Source organism: Thamnophis elegans, chromosome 2 (assembly GCF_009769535.1).
Source record: "Thamnophis elegans isolate rThaEle1 chromosome 2, rThaEle1.pri, whole genome shotgun sequence".
In the NCBI taxonomy this organism is placed as follows: Eukaryota; Metazoa; Chordata; class Lepidosauria; order Squamata; family Colubridae; genus Thamnophis; species Thamnophis elegans.
The window spans coordinates 85,964,135-85,985,273 of record NC_045542.1 but is presented as its reverse complement, the minus strand read 5'-3'; the positions used below and the strand labels follow the sequence as shown (position 1 = coordinate 85,985,273).

At 34.7% G+C, this 21,139-nt stretch overlaps 1 protein-coding gene across 2 annotated transcripts in view; it reads right to left on the bottom strand.

Annotated features, from left to right (window-relative positions):
• Positions 1-2,226: 2,226 nt before the first annotated feature.
• The window catches only part of PCBD2 (pterin-4 alpha-carbinolamine dehydratase 2), a 35,124-nt gene continuing 16,211 nt past the window's right edge, over positions 2,227-21,139 (bottom strand). Inside the window, exons 3-4 of one of the 2 annotated variants that reach the window (XM_032210223.1) lie at positions 8,101-8,181; positions 2,227-4,700 (exon numbers count right to left, since the gene is read on the bottom strand). In XM_032210223.1, the coding sequence (XP_032066114.1) occupies positions 4,590-4,700; positions 8,101-8,181 (192 nt within the window). In that variant the 3' untranslated portion in view covers positions 2,227-4,589. The remainder of the gene's footprint in view (positions 4,701-8,100; positions 8,182-21,139) is intronic. The other variant, XM_032210222.1, reaches the window with a different exon arrangement.

The window sequence follows — 21,139 nt, the reverse complement described above, 5'->3', positions numbered from 1 at the left end:
CCCGCCGAGATCCGGACCCTCACCACTCTCCCAGCCTTCCATAAAGCAACCAAGACCTGGCTGTTCTGGCAGGCATGGGGCTGTTGATGAATATCCAGCCCCATTTGATTGAATGGATGATAGATTAATTTTAACAATTGTATTTTTAAATTTTTATATGTTTTTACTTTTGTTGTGAGCCGCCCAGAGTCCCAAGGGAGTGGGCGGCATACAAATCTTATTAAAGTAAAGTAAAGTAAAGTAAAGTAAGTAAAAGTATTAAATCTTATTAAAGGCATGTCTGCCTTTGAATACAAAAAGGACAGATTTGTCAAATAAAACACGTCTGTTTGTTTTGTGTGCTTCTTTCTTGATTGGAGGTTTTAAGCATTTATCAAGAGCAATTGAACAGTTAGAGCAGGGGTGTCAAACCCATGGCCCCAATGCATCATACGCTGTCCACTCCCACGCCCAGTTTAGCTAAGGGGGAAAAAGTCATGATGTCACATGACGATGCCATGACCACATGAGTTTGACACCTGAGGTAAAGGGTCCTCGGAGGAAGGAGGACTGTGTAACTGATAACCCAGCAGAAGCAGAAGCAAGTAGGATCAGAAATGAAAATTTGTAGAGTGGATTGGTTTGTGAAAAGACAAAACCCACATTGGAAGAAACAGAAGGAACAGTGGAAAAACTCAACCAAGGGGCTGGCTTTGCAGAAGGCTTAGAAAAGGTTTTCCTCTTCCTCCTCCTCTCCAGGAAAAGAAGAGGAAAGCAAAAGTAAATCTTATGAAGAGTTAACAAAGGAGGGGTAAAATTTAGCAACCCACTGAAGCCAGTATAGCTTTCAGAAGGTAGTGTAATATGCTAATAATGACACTGTTCAATGAGTACAAGGCCCACACTTTGTCCTAACTAAAGTTTGCAAGTAGTCCTTAAAGCTTCATGTAAAGCGAATTATAGGTAGTCATTGATTTATTACCACAATTGAGACCAGCATTTCCATCACTAAGCAAGTCAGTTAAGTGAGCCACATCCAATTTTATGACCTTTTTGCCAGTTATTAAGCAAATCAGGGCAGTTGCTTAGTGAATCATGTGGTCATTAAACAAATTCAGCTTCTCCCGTTGACTTTGCTTAGCAGGTTGCAAATGGCAATCACATGACCCCGGGTTGCTGCAGCTGTCATAAATATGGGAATTCTGAGAGTTGAGAAACATTGACTTATGAAGTCATCAAAATTTTATAAAATTAGACCAGGAGTGTTCAAGTCCAGCCGTAATTATTGGTACCTCTAACATAATGTTTTGCAACATATTGTCTTTTGTAGCATAACTGCAATAAATCCATTTCTGTAGCTTCAAATAAGACTTCCTTGCTTCTCATCTAAATGTTGGGTTCAATATCTTTATTAATTCCGAAAAACAACCGAATAATGTACCTTGGAAGTCATCCTTCCATTACTACCTTTAAAAGAACCGCTTTTGTCATTTGAATAAAAAGTATTAAGAAATTACAGAAAGTTTATCTGCATTTTAACTTCAATATTAACATGATTTTTCCACATGTAAAATGAAATTCTGAGAAATTTTAAAATCCACACAAATATCTTCGACAAGGGCTTTAAACAAATCATTGGAAGTACTTGATTTCTTTAAAGAGTGCAAAATTAACACACATCTTTTCAAAAGAATAAATCTAAAGCTTTTATTCGGGTTTTGACTTGGACACTTGAAGGGCTAAAAGTGGGAGAGGGGAGCATGTATGCAAGCACCAATATTTAATGTATTCATCCATTCCTGCAAGGATAGGTTTCAGTCTGACCTTTGCGGATTCAGTGCCTTATTCTGAAAAGGATTTCTGGGTACAAACTGACTTCTCAGTTATTGAAGGATGCTTAGCTAAAATCTATTTTCAAGGCCTTTATGTTGAATACATCAAAATCTGTAAAGAAGGCTGTGTGTTGAATTATTCTCCAGTACACTTTTAATTTATCCATGTTCTAACTACAGTAGGTTTTATTTCTAGAGAAGCATGTGCAGAAGGGTGCGATTTTTCACCAAAAATAGTCTTTCAGCTAAAACAATGGACAGTCTTATAGCACCCATTAAAACATGGACCATGTGTCATTTGTATTGGGGACCACTTTAAAATGTCAATCAAAATACTTTCACAAACTTTTATCATTACGGAAAATAGGCACCATATGGAATTAGCAGAATCAGAAACCAGAGACAAGAGTTTAGAAAGAGTAATATGAATTGTTTATTCAATTTAAAATATAGAAAATTAAACAAGGTAAGGATGTAGATTACACCAACTGGGCAACATCAAATTCAGCCAGTAAAAGTGAGGCCCATCTCTGGATGAAGATTCTGTAGCATCAGGAGCTTCAACTTTACTTTTAAGGCTGTATCCTCTTCAGACTCTAACTGAAATTATCCAGTTTGATTTCCATTTTTGACTTGCTACCAAAAATATACTTAGTTTTGTCAACAGAAATGCCCAAAACTGGTCAGTCTTTATCAAGGAACCTGTGTATTTTGCCTGAGAATTTATTCTATTAAATCTATAATTAAATAGTAACATATTGCTTCAAGACTCAACTATGTTTTTCTTCTGGAAATCTTGGGCCGGAGGAGAGCGCAGATCCTCATGCATGGACACGCCACCGAGGGCCTGCCTCGCCAGTGAGAGCACAGCTGCAGGGGCCAGCCATTTGCTCCTGCCCCTTGCCCTGCGGCTGTAGCTGCTGCTTTTCTGGGGCTGTGGGGCTGCGAGAAGCTGAGTCCGCGCGGGAGGAACGTCTATCCAGTGCCAGAGTAAAAGGTGCACTGGTGTTTGTGAATGTGTGCTGGCTTGTTCTCAGTGGCAGGCTGGATGGGGGGGGGGAGTGCTTCATCCTGGCCAGAGTTTGGTTTCTCTTCCGGTTTCCAGCATGTGCACCAGCCAGTTGGTCTTTGTGCACACATGCGCACTAGAAACCGGAAGACCAGGTGCCTGCTCTTCTGGTTTTTGGCACACACACGTGTGCTCCTGTTTCGGCACTCAGTGACAAAAAAGTTCACCAACACCGGCTCAGATAATTCCCAATAATTACATTGAATTAAAAGGTTTGGTTCACTGAAAAGTGCTGCATTTTCCATAGCATTTTTCATACAAAGTAGGGCAAAATACACAGGTTATGAGACTGAACAATATCATTTTTCTTTCCATATTCTCTTCTGGTGCCATTGAGAAAAGCAATGTAACTCCTTCGAAGAAATGTCCCAAGTGACTTCCTCCAGATGGATACGTAGGAGGAAAAAATGGCATTCATTGTATCAGAGAGGTTAAAAATATCTTTTTCCAGTATCAATCTTCAGCTGTAAACTGCCTCTTTAATAGTTGAATTTTGGCTTAAAAGCAGAAAGTTAAACATGACAAGGAAATGATATTTCCTTGTTATTTAGCTATAATAAGTAAGATTTCTGTTTGGTTTTAATTATAAATGTGTGTGCCTACGCTAAATGTGAAAAATATATTTTTTTAATCCTCTTTCTCCTGTAGGTTGTTGAGTAAATCAGACTTTTGGTCTACTCTTAAGCCTTGTTTCTACTACTCCTGTCTCTGGAAGGAGGCTCAAAATTGGCTCAGACCATCTTCCTCCAATGCTGCCCTCAAGGAGATTGGAACACAGTCCTCAAATCAGTATGATCAATGGTCAAGAATTTAATTTAATAAATGATAAATGGTCAAGAATTTAATTTAATAAATGATCAATGGTCAAGAATTTAATTTAATAAATGAAAGAAAAGGGACACATTCGGGGAGAGTCTGTTTTTTTACCACAATACGCTGCACCAAGACTCTTGTTTATATAGAAAGAGCCAGATCTGTGCCTCAGGAAACAGGAGAGTGGGAATCCCTCTTGGATCTGGCCTAAAAGTTGAAATCATATAGAATCAATCTGACAAACATGCTTAGCTCAATATAAAGTACCACCAACATGTGTTTTTTTTTTAACATTCATTGTAATTATTTATAATGTTGACCAAGATTTCCAAGAACATTACATGATTTTTGTCACACAATCAATTGTGGTCATTTTATTCCAGAGAATACCTGAAAGTTTAAACAAGTGGAAAATGCATCTGTATATCTACAGCAAGGGAAATTTTCTCTCAGCTATATACCTTGCAACTATGCATATTAATATAGGGTTACTGGAAACTCTCTCTCACACACACACACAAATTAATTCTTGACTAAAAATTCAGATGTTCACGTTGAACTGTGCCACTGTCATTGTGTATAGAATCTAAAAGATGAAACACAGGACAGGGTACTCAGATGCAAACCTGACCTACTAATCAGCCCAAATCATTCTTCTTTAGAGGAATTCCTGCCTAAATGGTCAGTGTTACTGAGGACAGATCACCACAGAGGAATTGTCACTGATAACATAGAACAAACAACTCAACTTTTTAATGCAGCAATTCTAGCATTTTAGATCAAACCTCTATGTATCTATATGCAAAAGCTTCTGCAAGAATGGGGGAAATTGAGGATTAACTATTTTTACCGTAAAAGACTAAATAAACAAATTATAGAATTTGTTTATGATTACTTTAGCACCCAGTTGTTAGACAAGACGCAGCAGCTTTGTCAATAAATTGAGCCAGCTTGACATCTCGCTTTGTCAGACCACCACAGTCATGGGAAATGAGTGTTATCTGGACCTTTGAACAAGAAGGAAAAAAGATAAAAAGTTCATCACCCAAACAAAAATTGCAACTAAATACATTTTTAATAACCATTCATAATTTAATGTATTTCCTTGCAGATTAGATTTAGTATGAAAATCTCAAGTACATCTTCATTTGTATATTTAGTTTAAAAAAACACTTGTCTGCTGTTCGAAAACTGGAATGGTGCTGATATTTTTTTTTTATATCTCAGCACTCAGATATAGACAGAACTTGGAGACAGTTGTACAACAAACACGTTTGCCAAAGGTTTCTCTAGGAAAAAAGTCCATTTATTTATTTTCATTAGTCATAGCATGCCCCAAACATAATGGACCCTGGGTGGGATATAACTAGGCCATATACAATACAAAAATTAAAGTTATCAATAATCAAACATCAAAGGTGCTAAATAAATGAGGGTTCAAACTTATATTGAAGCATGGCTATCTTAAATCATTCACAGAAAAATATCAAGCTTGATATCTCTCAGGGGGAGAGAATTCAATAAAGGGCTGCTACTGAGATTTGATATAGCTGTAGTCTCCAAGTCAGTTCCAAAAGCAGAACCATGCCATGTTGAATGTATTACAATAGCCCAGTTAGTTAGTGATCAGCATAAATTACAGTTGCCATGCATCTCATTCCTGGGAGAGATGCAATTGATATGCCAGCCAAAGTTAGAAGAAAATTCCCCTTGGCCACAGCTTCCATCTACTGTTTAAGGAAGAACTGGGAATCCAGGAGAAATCCAAGGTCACAAACCAACTTGGTTTGGGGGATGGGGAGTGTGAATAGCCTAGACAACTTTCCCAAGGTACCTATTGATAAATACCAACCAGTCCACCATAGTAGAATTTAACCCAAGGTTATTTTACCCAATTGTCACAGCATCCAGGCACCAGTTAAAGATTACTATGACATCTTTAGTTGGCAATGCATAACTGGTGCATAACAGCAACATATTGGTGACATCTTACTTCAAACTGATAAATGACTCATGGTTATGTATATATTCTGTATCCAATAACGTGGGAGAGAGTTCTGGGACTCTCCACATTGGAATTTGCAAAGGGCTACCTTCCCATGATACCAGATGAAACTGGCCACTTGGGAGAGGAATTAGCATAACACTGTTTCCAGTTTCCCAATCCATGCAGACAGTCCCAAAAGGTACCAGACCTGATGGTACTGAATGCCACTGAGTGTCCCAACAAAAAGCACTGAGCCAGGTGACCAATGCTGTTTTGGTCCTGAATACTGACCGAAATCCTATATCATTTAGGATTCTCTGTAGCTGATTTGCTATCACTGTCAAAAACCAATTTTACATGGAAGGACTGGTTGGAAACTTGGTGAATATAGTGAAAGATAGCCAGAAGGCCTCTTTAAGAGAAGACAAGACTACTGCCTCTTTCAAGGCAAGAGGCATTATGTCTAAATCCAAAGTGATACTGATTATATCCTAATGCCCTCCCCTCCGATCCAAAGAAACCAGGAGATCAAACCCACAAGTGGCAGAATTCATACTATCAAGGACCCAATTTACTTCTTTGGGCTTCAGAAGATCAAAAGTGTCCCAGATATAATGCTGCCTTTAACAGTGGATTCTGTCCAATTGACATTATATTTTCTTTTTAAAGTAATTGTACATATTTGCAGCACAAGAAAATTGGATTATAACCAATTGCAAGTGAGAAACTGTTCAGTGTAAAATAAAGATGAAAAGCCTGGCAACATTTTGCAGACCAACTCTAATGTTTCTTCCAAGGGATTATTCCCATATCTCTAGAAGAACACAATGTTCTGCTTTGCTAAATTTCTTTGTATCATCAGAGCTACTGGGGGAAGAGAAAAAGATTAAGTCTAATTCTTAGAAATTAAAACTGTATCAGGAGTATCAAGAAATAAACACACAATGTTACAATAGAAATAGTTACCAAAACTCCTGTCTGCACATGTTGCCAAAAAACATCTTGTTTAAAATCATGTTAAGTAGAGATTTAAAAGCAAGAATTTCTCATTAAGAAGTGAGAACTGTTAATAAACCGACAGATAAATTCTAATTGTGAGTCTATCCATATGAACATTTCAAGATCTGTAGAAATATCTTCATTTGGGGTTGGTTCCTCGCAGACCAGCATACTCATTCAGAAATTTTATTTTATTACTTAATCTGGAGATACATTTTGAAATCTAGAGTTTTCAAAAATATTTTTTGGCTTTTTAATTTGGAAAATTAATTTGCAATATCAGAAAGCAGGAATATCTAATACTATTATTTGTCTTTACTTTTGAAAGGGTCTGCTCCTGGGGACGGGGAAAAAAGAGCTAATAAATCTGGAGAGCCAATAAAAATCAGCTGCTCCCAACAGATTGCAAAGTTTGAATAACAGGAGTCACAAATACCTAATATCAGTTCCTAAAGATCTCAAAAATGTGCTACCAAATTAAAATGTATATATGGCAGAAGGGAAAATAATTAAATACAGTTTTGGAGAATAATCATATTAATTCTAACTTAATTTAATGTGATTGTAAATAAAAATATTATTTTTTTCTTGCTCCTTGTTCACTACTTTCTGGAATGAGGCCCGGTGTACATTTTAAAAGTCAAGAATGGTCCACAAAAGTTAGGCACAATCGGAATAAAGAGCATTTGCAGGGAGCATAAGGGAAAAGGGAGAGGCAGAGTGACACAAGCAGTGTTATGTCCCAATGTAAGCCCTGTTCATTTCTTGCATGTATCACAAATTCACACAACCCCCCAAAGGGGTGGAGCTTCAGTGTTATGTTTCTTTCTGCACTGTGACAAAAGCATTGAGACAAAAGCATTAAGAGCCGAGGTGGCGCAGTGGTTAGGGTGCAGTACTGCAGGCCACTTCAGCTGACTGTTATCTGCAGTTCAGCGGTTCTAATCTCACCGGCTCAAGGTTGACTCAGTCTTCCATCCTTCCGAGGTGGGTGAAATGAGGACCCAGACTGTGGGGGCAATATGCTGACTCTGTAAACCGCTTAGAGAGGGCTGAAAGCCCTATGAAGCGGTATATAAGTCTAACTGCTATTGCTATTGCTATAATGAAGTTGCCGCTGCCTGGAATATAGAATTATTATACTTTCAAGGCTGGTCAAACAAGGGTTTGTGGATTTTTCCTATTACTTCAATGAACAAACCCCAGCTATATGAGGAAAAGTAAACATGGAACCAAGCAATCATTGCAAAAAAATGGAGAACAAAAGTGAAATAATTTGAAAAAGAGTCCAACAAACAGAATACGACTGAACAATGCTCTGATTTTTAATCTATGGGGGTTGGGTTTAGAAATATAATTAGATCCTGGTAGTCACGAATGAAAAGAGATAAACTACTAGTTCATTAATATTAATTCATTACCTTATTATATACATTAAACCACTCAGGATGGTGATTCATCTTTTCAGCCTGAAGAGCCACCCGGGTCATAAAACCAAAGGCCTGCAAGAAAAAAAATAATTAAAGGCATGTGTAATTCTTAAAATAAAGCATTTTATTATACCGTATATACTCGAGTATAGGCCGACCCGAATATAAGCCGAGGCACCTAATTTTACCACAAAAAACTGGAAAAGTTATTGACTCGAGTATAAGCCTAGGGTGGGAAATGCAGCAGCTACCGGTAAATTTCAAAAATAAAAATAGATACCAATAATGTTTTTGAATATTTATTTCAAAGAAAAACAGTAAACTAGTGGTGTATTCAATGAAATACTTCACTCACCTCATGATGCTGATGTCCCGCTGTGATGATGATGTCCCGTGCAGCCGCGGGAGCGATGTCCCGCCTCCTATGACACACGGCACAGTGATTCCTATCATTGGATCACTGTACCAGAGGAGGTGGGACATCGCTATGTGGCTGCTTGCCATAACAAGGAGGAGGTGGGACATCGTTGCAGAGCGGCAGGAGGGGGAGGAAGGGGAATCGTAAGACAGCCCTGCATTACATTAGAACGTGAGGAGGGGGGATGGTGCGGTGCGCGCTGCGCGGCAAACTGACACAGAGGGAGGGGAAACTCACAGGGGCACTGGGCCATTCACGAGTGTCACCCAGCGGCATGGCCCCGCCCCTTTTTCTCCTCCATTTCGGGCAAATTTTTCACTGACTCGAGTATAAGCCGAGGCGGCTTTTTTCAGCCCAAAAAGTGGGCTGAAAAACTAGGCTTATACTCGAGTATATACAGTATTCTGCATATGCCAGAAGGGGAAAGTGTCAAAACGTAACAGTTAAAAAACAAAAGCATACATGTATAGATCTGATACTGTACACGCAGTTCTGAAACAAACAAAATGCTGGTTAGATTTTACTAGTATTGGAGAATCCAAGAAAGTGTGTTACAGAGATTATTTCAAATATTGTTACAGAAGTCTGATGAAGCAGATAAATGTATCCTTAAACTATAAATACAGAAAATTAACTGAGTTAAGAAGAGGTGTGATTTGATCCAAATCAAACAAAAGAAAATTGTATGTGCTCTATTTCACCTACTTTGTCTTGTGCAAAACAAATTCTACAGTTTACATACATCCACACAGTACACAAGGGCTTCAAGTATCAAGAATCCAATCTTATACAGTGATTTGCTTTTGCCAAAACCAAACAAACTGCTCTCAAAATAAGACTAAAAACCTAATTGAAATATTATTTTAACAGCAATAAATCTGTGACACATTAAGTGTGATCTTTCAAAGTCCACATATCTATCAAGTGTACTAAAGTGTCTCGTTATAAAAATTTGCAGGGGAAAAACCATGTTCAACCCTTTGACAGCAATTTTGACTAAACATATAATCAAGAAGTAGTATAATAGTTGATAATAGTTTCAGTATTGTTTTCCCCTACCTCTGCTTAAGTATGACTGCAAGCCACTTCTCCAATCAGATGAATGCAATCATTACAATCAGAGCAAATTATTCCAGCAAAGTTTTTTGTGTATAAATTATCAAAATGTTGGCAATTGAAATTATTTGCTCTCAAGTGAATCACAGAATTGCAGCCATTGTTTTTGAATTAAATTTCAAAGTCAAACCACTGTAAAAAGCAGCTTTGAAACTTAAAAGTTCTGAAACTATTTTTTAAACACTACAAGCTTTAGTTTTTAATAGTGATAAAATAAGGCATTTTCTACAATTTTACAATTTAATGAATGGCATGATTTAGAGTGTTTACTTTATTACTCTTTAAAAGACATTTACTAATGTTTCCATCGTGATTATTTATTTGCTAGAATGTGTATGTAATCTCACTTCCAGGTTACAGTACTACAATACAATACAACCCCAAAAAAGATAAAATCAAAAATAATCAGTAATTCTCAGTATAATTAACTACATCAACTTCCATGTTGCAAAAAAACTCCTAATGAACACAGTAAGTAAACGAAGCAGGCATGAGACTGGCTGTCCCTTTCTCGCTGAGATTGTTTATAAAGTTAATCCCTGCATTTTGAAGTTATATTGCCTTTATTCTACAAAGAAGGAAGCCAGCTCTAATAGATAGGGCACAATTGTATTGTTTCTTCACTGAAGAGATAACCAAGAAAATCCACAACTGTAATAGTTGGGGAAAAAACTAACCAACCAGCACAGAAGTTGACAACAGTAAATTGCAACTACAAACTATAACTATAACTATAAATGTGTCCATGAAGTCATCAAACCTCATTCTTGATTTGAGGGCCTTTTCCTTTAACTTGGACTTGAAAACGTTCTAACATTTGAGCAATACCATTAAATCCTTACGGGTGTGGGTATAAAACTTTTTTTCTCCATTCAAATTCTATAAACAGAGATTGATCACATGACTGGTCACAATATGGAGTCTGTTTTTCCTCCATTCCTGCCATTTAACTACCTACCCCTGACTTTCAACGATGAAACTTGTCCACTGAATCAATATTTAATTCAATCCTTAAAACATTACTAATGCCCCTTAAAATGATAATTATGGTGCAAACATTACATAGTGTAATAGAATACACATCTATCTGTTTTCCCAGGAATAAAAAATATGTTTGAAAATATAAAATTTGGGAATAATCTCTACTGGAATTATATCAATGTTTGCTACAGTCAGCAACAAATATAATCTGCCGACCAAATCTAAATCTTGCTTAACCCTGGGATTTATGGGCAAAATGATTAGGCAGCTAGTGATAAAAAATTATATCTGCTTGAGACACTGGAAAGATACTGCCAACAACAATACAAGTTAAATCCTTTTCTTCCCCCTAATGCTTTTTGGATTGAAGACAATGCATCTTTAGTTCCTGTCCAGGGAGGATTAATCAATATTCTTCTGCCTTAAAGATCTCCACTGGTATTGCTGAGGATAGATATAGATATAGATATAGTATAGATTCCCATTTACTTAGTTTATTTTTGTTTGTCTGTCTTTCTGTCAATCGATCTATCAAACAAATACATTTACTTTGTTTACTTTAATATGGACATCTCTTTGAGTATCTAGCCATGCTGGTGAAGGAAGTGCTTCACCTACCAATTAGAGTTATACAAAAGGAAAGCTTTATTTGAAAGACCAATAATGGTACATTTAATTCAGAGTAATCAACAAAGGCAACACAGTTAGCTTCTAGTATAGGCATCCAAAAGTAATAAAGAACAAAAATATAATGGGATTATTAAATCTGCCTAGGTTTTGGGGTTCCAACTGGTCTCTTATGAAATTTTGGATAAGAATGCCCAAAAAACCTGCAAGATCTTGAAAGTTTTGAGCTACTTACTTTTTTCACTCCTATGATTAGATATCACTATTGCTCTGAGAAAGTCATGCATGTCATGCTGTCCACAGACCCATGTTGCTAATCCTAGATCATATTATGGTCCTTAAAAAAAAATGGAAATTGTTGATGTAAATCACTATAAACAAATCAAAGGTTAAACGGTAGTAACATAACAAGTGGAATACTTTGGCTTTTTTAGTATTAGGAGTTTGATTATCCTTGAGTTTGGATATTTAATTTTATAGATCATTGAATGCAAGCTTATAAAAAAGTTAATCACATTAAATGAAACTATTAATGTCACTCAATTTATTAACCACAAGAGTTTTTGAAGGAATTCTTGTTCAAAGGTTCTATGACATTTTAAAATATTTTATGGGTCTTGTAGAATTATTTTTCTAACAGTGTACAAATTTACCTTGCTGCAGTCAGGTTTATCTATACATCTAAGAGACTCATACCTTTATAGTCCATTTTAAATCTGTACAGCTGTCTCCCCCTTACACATATTTTTTACCAAGAAAATGAAAAGCAGGTCTGTTGAAGCAATTTTGGTAGAGCAATCTCCATTAAGCCTTCTAAATACTTCCCTTGCTAATTAAATGAAATCAGAACTTTATTGTTTATGGATCACCTTTTGTATCTGTAGGCTTATAACCTTCTTTTTTTATAAAATACAATTGGGAATGGGGGAAAAGCTATTTAGGATTGATTATATATGAAAACATTATTACATAATCAGTTTGGACATTTCTTCACGTCTTGAAACATAATCAGTAATTGGGTGTAATTGGTGATCAAGGAAACTATCTGGTGATCAATTAAAGTAATTACCAGATTCCGGCAACACAACCAATCTTAATTTGAGCAAGAGTCTGCAATACTTCAACTTTAATTTAAAATAATGAATATTATTAAGCAGTCTGTGAGCCAAGATCATGGTCAAGCCTACATTGTATGTAGTAGTCAAATTAGTTTTGGTAAATTTTTGTTTACCAGCAAGCCAAACACTTCATGATAGAAAGTGTTTTGTTTATTTTGAAAAAAAATCCAACGTGGTCTTGACCTTCATATCAGCACTATTGTTAAGCTTACCACAGCAAGGATATTTTAACATCTGGATTTTTTCCCCCAACTCATTGAGCAGATCTTAAAATAATTCACTGGAAAAAGAGCATGTGTTGTAGTAAATAAGCTTACATCTTAAAAACCATTTTTCCACTAAGAATCAAAAATTGTCTTGGAGAGCATTCTGGGGCAATCTTATTACAGTAGGAAAAGTATGGGATGTATTTAAAAAAATACAATTTGCACATTTGTATTATACAATTTGCATTCAATTACATTTTTCTCAGGAAGTTTGTCCAACACAACTGCTACGCTTTTTCAGTTTAGTAGTTTATTTCCAATATTAACCTCTCAGCAGAACAAATCTTTTCTCCTCTTCGAAGAATTCCTTCTGAGTTAAGAAAAGTTCTCCCTTTTACACACCTTGTTCCTTAAATTTTATAGATTATAGCTTGCATCTTTTCTTCATTCCTTTACATTTCCGCATTGCTACTCTGAAGTACTGGAGTTTTCCTCTTTCCTTTTGATCCCATTACCTAATTACTCAGCTAAAGTGCTGTGTGATTTTGTTAATAGAAAGAATTCTCAAAGAAAAACAATAATAATATAAATATTTATTCATTCCTTGATATTCTTTAAGCATTCAATAGGCAAAAAATACATTAATCCCATGTTACTTAACCTCTAGCTTCCAATAGTTCAATATTCCATTGATTGTTCTATTAATTTTGACAGCAAAGGTTACATTTCTTGATAATTTTATAAATAATTAAAATTGCTGGTATATTATCATGAGTCTTTAGGCATACTATGTCAGAATATTTTTTATTTAAAAGGATGATCTATCATGCTACTTCTACTACTATATTAGAATTATTGCATCACTTTATATTTAATTAAATATGAAACCCACATACTAATCAATCTCAGAGTTAAAGTTTCTGAGAAAATATTACAAATCTTCTGAAGGTTATGCTGCTATGTTTAGAAAGTTACTTATTTCATTGTTATCTTTTATAAAATTGGATTCAACTAACTTCACATTCTAGAATACAAATATACTTTTTGTATTAACAACTGATTAAACATATTGCTGGAATTGCACTTAATTAAAATCAATGTTAAATGTGTTTCTATGTAAATGGCAGATAGACTGTAAAATATCAGTGTTTTATAATATTCCTAATGTCAATACTATATATACTATATTGACTGTATGACATATATATTTATAACTAATAATCAGATACAACTTAAATGTTTCAGTGAGATTCAGCAGTGTTAAGTCTACTCAATAACCACATCCAGAAAATAAGAAGAAACATATTAGACAGAAATGAATTATTAATGTATTATGCAGAGCAAAGGTTCAGATTGGGCTAAATGAATGGCTTTAGGAAATTATCAAGAAAAATATGAAAGATACAGAAATGTACCCTATTTTCCATGCAAATTTCTAAGCAGGAATTTTGCTTAAACTATGCAGGCAATACCAGGTCTGCATCTAGATACAAGTGTGCTGCCTATTACTAAAAATAACAGATTCTGGCTATGTTTGAACAACACAAAAGGCATAGGAAATAGGGGGGAAAATGACAATAATATAGATCAGTGTTTCTTAAAGAGGGGTCAAGGACCCATTGGGTCCCCCAAGATCCTCTCAGGAAATCAAAATGATTCGCCCGATATTGAAAATATTTGCAAAGATTTAAAACAATAATGCCCTTCTCCTTACTATTTTCATTTATGAAAAATAAAGCTTTCATTAAAATACTTTATTTTGTTAATATTTAATAGGTTTGACATTATGCTATTTTAATATTCTTGCACTTTGTTAATATGTTATCTTACTACCGGGTTTCCCAGAAAATAAGACTTATTTTCTTTTGACCCCCGAAATAAGTACTTAGCCTTATTTTCGGGGTGGTCTTATTATTTTTGAGGTGCAGGAGGCAGCGAGCATGGTCACCTCATGTCTTCTGCTGTGTTAGGGTATATTTTGGGGGAAGGATTTATTTTAGCACATGTGGTCAAAAGCCCAATTGGGCTTATTATCCGGGGAGGTCTTGTTTTCAGGGAAACAGGGTAGCTATGCTAAATCATACGTCATGTGTTCAGATGGGCAGTCACATGCATTGAATAAATAAATATTCCAAGAGCATCTATTATAATGTAGTAAATATTGGGAAATATAAAATAATTAAAATAAAAATACCTCTTTTGTGGTCCTCAATAATTTTAAAAGTGGAAAGGAGTCTTAGTGCCATAGCAAAAAGTTTAAGAAACACTGATCTAGACAACTAGCCCAGTGTGGAAACATGGGCTCTGCAGGCTTCCTTGTAGATTACATTTTACAGTAAGTGGTTCACTTTCAGGTACAAGATAAAGGTAAAGGAATCCCTGCATATTTTACTTCTCTAGCCACTGCCCACTATAGGGGGCAATGCTTAACTACATTTCACTTTCAAAAGAACATACAAATTATTCATGAATTCACTGTATTTTAACTTATTGCATCTACTAAATCATTCTGAACTCTAAATACAGATTTTTTCATTCTAATAGTGGCTTTATTTTCATAGCTTTTTCATATACTATACAAGAGACATTCTATAAATTAAAGTCCAATGAATGTCAGACAGAACCTAACCTAACTTCATCTAAGCTAACCTAAACTCTATTTCTAGATTCTTTCAAGATCTTACGTAAATTTACCCTTTTTACTACAACTATAGGCTATGGTTTACAATTTACAATACTTGTTTACAATTATTATGGTGAAGAAACTAGCTAGTCAGCTCTGTATCAAACATTTTGACAGCAAAAGCACAAACTCTGATCTATTTTAAGTACTTTGCCACTCTGTGTAATCTTGTAAAAGCCATTCTTGCCTTTGATATTTAGAATGTTTACACTTCATACGTTATTCAAACAATGTTTTACATATTAACAAATAATGTGAACAAAACTTCATGTTAAATCAAATTCTTTAACAAGTGTCTTGCCAAAATGCTGTGATTTTCCTATAAAATTATTCCAATTTGTTGATCTTACATTGGATGAAACATACTGTAACAATCTTCATAATTTCTGTCCTTTTGGGACACTGTGATTTAAAGTAACATAATACAGACCAGCACCACTGTTAATCTAAACCACCTGACCAGATAAACAACAGTTTCCCCTTCTCTCTTCACTGAGGACATTTCTGTTTATTGTCATATGGTTTGCTAATTTTCAAGAAATGAAGAATAAATGCAGCCAAGTCAAACTGTGGATAAGAAGAATTGGCTATTACACACTGGAATATCTTTACATTTAGGTATTAACATAATGTCAAAAGTTTCAGGAGTTTCAAGGAAAAGTAGGTTAAATGGTTACAAGTATTTATGCAAAAATATCAGTAACTGAAGAATAAAATAGTTTAAATCAATATAATTTAATCTCAGTTAGTTTTAGGAGCTACATATTTCAAAGGCCATCCAAACAACGACATTCCCATAAGGCATTTTCACCAGGTCCCTCAGTGATTTAAAACAGTGGATCAGAAATCAGGTGGAAACATGCATTTAAGGCAACAAAATTAGCACACAATTGGAATTAGGTAGAGTGAAAATGAATAGCAATTTTATATCAGAGTAATGGAGAGAATGGTCAAGAGGGAAGAAATATATTAAGTATGTTTTGCAATTATAACTTTATGTGTTATTATTATTGCAAACAATTTTGATTCCATTTTCGATCATAAGAAGAGATGTAAATTCTTTTTATTTACAAAAAAAAACCCTGGCAGTGAATGGAATATTTTACTTTATAAAATAGAATGCCATAAATTAATATATACATACCTATTCAATAGGTATGGATTTTCATAATCATTTAGAGTTACGTGATATAAAACATCTGAACAAAAAAAGAGGAATTTGCAAAGTATGAATAATTTCAACTAAAAGACAGATCAACATAATATGCAGTTAAGTCTTTGAACACAAAAGAAGCTAAAATTTGCTTTATTCAGACAACATTCCTTTTTTTCCCCATCTCCCACCAATAATGCCAAATTGTCTTTAATAAAACTGAGACAAGTTATGGTATGATTTGAAGGTCAGCTGTCTGCTGATATATTTGAATGAATCTAAAGGGGGGGGGGGAGTCCGGCCCACATTTTAAATTCCTAAACTCTGCTGTTGTTTAGAAGAGTTGGGAGGAAATGGCTCTTCCTCTAGGCTTTTGGCAGGGGAGAATGAAGCCCCTTTGTTCATTTCTCAACTTCTATCTTTTTTCTTCTTTTTAATTGATTTTATTTTAATTTTCTTGCTTTGATTGTTGAGAGTCACACAGAGTTGTTGGGAATCAGGAGGGCATCCAAGGTAAATACATGAATAGATTTTCTGGAATACTATTTTCACATATCATATTCATCTTTAAGTTTATTGCCTAAATACATATTTATTTTTCTTAAATGATGATTTGCATTTCTTCAAAACAAGACATTTTCCAGATTCAAGGACACAGGTTGTTTTTAGTTTATTTTCTTATTTAAAGCATTTAAAATAAACCTTCAAATAGAAAAATAGTGGAAACACCATATGAAGCTTTAAAAAAACTAAATGCAAACATCAGATGTTCCAGGTTTGATTACAGAATATATCTTGCCAACCAACATTTCATTTCTCCATATGTTAGTTATCATATATTACACTTAGAATCAGGAAATAAAGATACCTTTTTCTTCAGAAATACTAGAAATGGGTGATCGTTTATATTTTTGTTATAATAAATGGACTTTTCAGTTTCTAACCAAAATATTGTACCTCAGAGTTTGCCAATATAAATATCCAAGTTCTAAGCAGGAAAGCACCTGTTCACGTAACCAGTTGCTTAGCATAATGAAGTCTGTGTTAAATTTAAAAAAAATACAGTTCAAAGTTTACTGGATAGTTAACTCCAAGGGATGCTTTGTTACATCTTTCCAGGAAAAATAAAACATTTGAGATCTTCTGATTACAGTATAAGTTTTTGAACAAAGCTTTTGCATGACTTATTTACCAGAATATTCTATTTGTTACAACAAAACATTATTTTACATTGATTTTAATTAAGTCCTGTTTGATAGCGGCATATAAAATATTTCAAAGTATCAGCTATTCTGACATTACTGGAAATGTTCCAAAACTACTTTGATCATTTCAGACATATTCTGAGCTGAATCTTAAGATTCCAGGTATAAATTCAGATAGTTTTACATTATAAGATATTTCATTATAAACTCTGAAAAAATAGAATAATGTAATTTTATTTATTCATTCAATTAATATAGTCATCAATCTCACATAAGTGACATTAGGAGTTACCTAATAGCCATTAAACTTAATTTACTTACTTAAGGTATAGTATTCTCAGTGTAATACTGCCTTTCCTCCACAAAAAAAAATTTAAAAGGCCATCCAAAAATTATGGTAGATACTAAAATGCAGACAAAAATACAAAGAGATGGATATAAAAACACATTCAATCCATTTGGATTTATATAAAAAGCTTTTGAAAAATATCAAGCATATCATTCAAGAAAATAAATAGATGATAAACATATTTTGGGCAAACTATTCATGCAAATACATTTGGGCCACTTCCATTCCATCTGGCTGGGGTTAAGGTGAGGGGTTGCAAAATTTATATTCAGGCAGCATACTCCCATCACAATTCTGAATTCTAAACACAAATTTTCCAATATTCTATTTCCATCTTATATTATCCAAAACGTATTCCATTCCATAAATTAGTAGAACATGTAAGTGCAATGACCTTTCCACACTTACAGACTAAGGCTGCAAAGTGTAAATTCCTTCCATTAGTTTCCTATGTGCAAAAACATTATATTATGTTTTGAAACCAGAGTGCTCTCAACAGAGACTCGGATTCATCTTTATGGCCACTGATTAGAATTAGTTTTTGTTCCAATTGATTGAACTGTTAATCTTGGCTGACTATTTCAAATTGAAATGGAAGAAAATTCTGTCGGACAAACTCTCCAGATTTTGTAGTGAACTGAAGCTCAATTCAGAAAAGCTGAAAAGATATTGTTAGTAGATAGTTTCTCTGTCAGAGGAGTAGGATTCAATTTCCTCTAGATGGGACCCATTCCGCCAAAACAGAGTTATCAAACTTGCCGCGTCACATTGCTGTCACTTGACGTATTACGATGTTTTTTTTTCCTTTTGCAGAGCTGGGATGGGCCTGGCATCCACTGGCTGCCAGTTTGACACCCCTGTCACAAAACAATCTGATTCATAGAAGAAATGCATTATTTTTATTTAATTGTTTTTTAAATTACTTTGATGTAGTAATTAAGGTTTGGGTTTGGTTTCTGACTCAAAAACCAGGAGACTATGAGTTCTAGTCTCACCTTAGACATGAACACAGCTGGGTGCTTTGAGGCAAGTCATTTTCTCTCATTGTGGGGAGAAAGAGGAGGAGAAAGGAATATTATGTATGTTTGCCACCTTGAGTTATTTATAAAGTAATACATGTGGAATAAAAATCTATTCAATAAATAAATAATAAATTGTTTGCCAAGATATTTTTTATTTTTCCAAGCATCTTAACAATTTTGTTCTTCTAATGTTAGTTTGATGATTGTTTTATTTTATTTCTTATTATATGTTACAAATTTTATATCATGTTTTAACTTATGTTTTAACTGTAGTAAATTGAGAATTAAGTGCTGATTTCTTAACTCTGAAGTGCTGTGAGATTTTTAAAATAAGGATCTTTAATCAATCCTTACCCCTGATGGCTATAGTCCTTACAGTTTTCTTGGCAACTTTTTCAGAACTGAGTTGCCATTACTTTCTTCCTAAGACTGAAAGAAGCCCAAAGTCAACCAGAACTCACAATGTCCCAGTTTCTACCCAGTGCCTTTAATCAGTACACAAAGCTAGTTATCTCTTTAATAAGTAATAGATTTAATCTCACTCAATCTGAAGAAGGTAAGATAACTATAAAAAATATGGAATTCTGATCTAGCATTATTTAAATACTGCCTGTAAGTAATATCGACACCTGGGAATAAAGCAATGTTTTAATCCAGCTGCTTGTCTATAGCCTGCCATACAGCACAGATTATTTTTCACATGAGTTGAATTCATAATTTTGCATGTAATAATATTTGGGAGGGTAGTTGTCATGAGTCATGACTGGGGTTTGTGGCAAAGAAGAAACTGAAACAATGGAACACGTCTTCCTTTGCTACTTCCCTATTCTTAGAAACCTGACAAACTAATTTCATGGTCCTTTAGATAATAATAGATAATACTGTGAGAATGTAAGAATGATCAAAGTTTGTGTGGCTGCCAACTCTATAAGGCAGGGTATAATGAATTCATTGGAGGCGTTCTTTAAAACTATACAGAATTTTTACAAGTTACAGAAACATATTTTCTTACTTTGTAGACCATTTTTAGTGAGTGGTAAAAAAAATTCTTTGTGAACTTTTTATTTTTAAAAGTTTACTTGTAGATGGATAGTACTAGTAACATTTGCGTTTCTACAAGTATTTTATACTCTGGCTGCTTCTCCTCTCTTTTATGTTTTTTAATGCTATTTGCTACTCTGAAGACAAGTACTAAACAATCATTTGTATGACTGCATTCAACTGATCGTATCAATAATATTATTTTAAACAAGATTAAAACTACAAATGTTGTAATAGTTACAACTTGTAGCAGCCAAAGATTGCTTTGAAAACTTTGATTCCAAATATATTTTAACTTTTATTACCACTGCTTTCTAAAATAAATTGCCTGAGAAATGCCATCTTTCTTAACTTTCTTAAGACAGTAAAGTCATTATCTCCTTTAAATTAATTCACTTGCGATAAAATAATTATTTAACTATCAGGTCATAACAGATCTCTGTTTAGGGCAGGTTTATCCAAAATAATTTGCTTTTGGAATTCAGCTCAAGTAATTTTTAAAAAAAAAAAACAATCTTAGACTATAATTCATTTCCCAGCATGAGATTGTCCCTATCATATACAACCAATCTGTGGCTTAAATCCTTCAAACATTATCAAGCTTATGTGGAATAATTAGCCTAGATCGCTTTCTGAAAAATGGGAGAAATTATAATTGCTGTCTCACAGCTTGCTGAGATGGTACATTGGCCCAGAGGTGGGTTCCTACCAGTTCGCACCTATTCGGTAGAACCGGTTCGTCAAATCTACCGAACCAGTTAGAAGAGGTTCCACCAGTGGACCCGGAAAGCAGGCCACACATACAGAAGAGGTTCCAAAAATTTTTGAAACCCATCACTGGTCCTTGGATATGATTATTCTACACTATCATGCTCATATTTATAAAACTCAGTGCTTCTGTGAAAGGCAAGGATGACTACTGCATTTGTGGTGCAATCAGAATATTGCGTGTGTTGAAGTTGTTTTAACGCAAACCAAAGATGCCTTTTAAAAAAACAAGTTTACATCATATTCTTATGCATGCCAGTGCTGTGTGTGAGGTAATTTAAGGTGGTTCTGACAAGTGTCGTTGGCATCTTCATATCCGGTCACATGGGCGGCAAGCCACTCC